Here is a 1,862-nt window from a genome sequence, read left to right on the forward strand (position 1 = left end):
CTAAATTCCCCCTGTATGTGTTGCATATTTAATGCTCACAATTCTTAATCTCTTAGACAACTCCCAATGGAAGTGTCTTTGATGTGTGAATATGTTCTCAATATGAAGCTGCTATTGGGAGTGTATTGACAAACTATTGCCAATATGGACTTGTTATGCATTTAGTGAATTTTAAGTTTTTTCCATCACATGAGCTTTGCAATATTTTGTTGTACAATTTGCATCACTAAATTATACTATGTATTTATTAATTAATATAATAAGTGTGCTAGTTGGGAGTGAAATGTGATGAGTTAGTGATAAGAAAAAAATGATGATGTGACGCTGATGTAGCAGTGTGTTAATTTGAAAAAGGCCTTCATGGTCGGGAATGATCTTATGCACAAGTATACAACTTACGCATCTGATCATGTAACCGTATATCAAATCTTATAACATTACTGAAAAATAAAATGTAATAGTTTTGGTACATAACAATGCTAAATGTAAATATGTAATCTGTTTGACATAATTAAGGTAAGATTTATAGTTTGATGGAATGCAATATGATCTTTGCAGGTTTACATCCCCAGTCAAACAGAGTATGAAATATTATCATCGCAAAATCAGTGATGATGGGATCCCAATATTATTTAACGGTTAAATGTAGCATTTAAATTTAAACTTAATTTAAAATAATAATAATCGCAAAATGTAATATTGTTAAGTTAGCCAATTACATCCACAGTCAACTAATTAATTTAAAGTCAACTCATTCGAGTTGATCAAAGAAACAATAAACTTCAAAAACAAATCCTGCTTATATTCCATATACATGTTTACATGTTACTATGATAAAGTCAACTCATTCCATCACATTCCTACTAATCCTCACCTCCAATAAGAACCACATAATTCTCCATACACCAACTCACCACTCAAAAATGGCTTCTCATTTCATCATTTTCCTGACCCTATCCAACCTCCTGTTCATCCTCCCATCAACCCTTGCCAAACCCGCCCCGGCTGGCCCAATCAATGTAACCGATATCCTCGTCAAAGGCGAACAATACACCACCTTCCTCCGCCTCCTAAACCAAACACGAGTCCTCGACCAACTCGTTAACCAACTCAATAACTCATACGAAGGCATGACCCTTCTTGCACCAACCGATGACGCCTTCCTTAACCTCCCTCGTGGCACTATCAACGGGCTAAATGAAGAGGAACAAGTGAAACTAGTGTTGTTCCATGTTCTTCCAACATATTATAGTTTAGATGATCTTGATACAATCAGCAACCCGGTTCGTACACAAGCGGCATCCAGCCACGGAAGTTTGGGCTTGAATTTTACGGGTAGACGAAACCAAGTGAATGTATCAAGTGGAGTTGTTGAGACTCAAATTAATGATGCATTAAGACAAGAGTTTCCTTTTGCAGTTTACTCGATTGACAAAGTGTTGTTACCTAGTAATGATATCCATGCACCAACGAGATCTTCTTCGACACCAGCGGGGAAGCCAGTGAAGCGGTCGAGTGCTCCTGCACCCGTGAGTTCTTTTTTGGCACCAACGGGGAAGCCTGCGAAGGGGCCGAGTGCTCTGGCACCCGAGAGTTCTTATCCGATACCAACAGAGAAGCCTGAGAAGGGGGCGAGTGGCCCGACACCCATGAGTTCTTCTTCAACACCAGCAGGGAAGCCTGCAAAAGGGCCGAGTGCTCCTGCGGAGTCACCGACGAATAATGGAGGTGGAAAGAGGATGGATATGGGAGTAGGTTTTGTTGGAAATGTCGTGTTGTTTTGTATGGCGTTTTTGTAATTATGAGGATCTTTAACTTTTTTATGGAAAAATAACAAAAACTTTTATAAGCTGAAATGTATT

General features: G+C 38.8%; 1 protein-coding gene across 1 annotated transcript; it reads left to right on the forward strand.

Moving 5' to 3' along the window:
• Positions 1-841: 841 nt before the first annotated feature.
• On the forward strand, positions 842-1,862 carry LOC139844993 (fasciclin-like arabinogalactan protein 9). The gene has a single exon (XM_071835214.1). It carries the CDS (start codon positions 924-926, stop codon positions 1,797-1,799), a length of 876 nt encoding a protein of 291 aa, XP_071691315.1. The 5' UTR covers positions 842-923; the 3' UTR covers positions 1,800-1,862.

Source organism: Rutidosis leptorrhynchoides, chromosome 4, assembly GCF_046630445.1.
Source record: "Rutidosis leptorrhynchoides isolate AG116_Rl617_1_P2 chromosome 4, CSIRO_AGI_Rlap_v1, whole genome shotgun sequence".
Classification (NCBI taxonomy): Eukaryota; Viridiplantae; Streptophyta; class Magnoliopsida; order Asterales; family Asteraceae; genus Rutidosis; species Rutidosis leptorrhynchoides.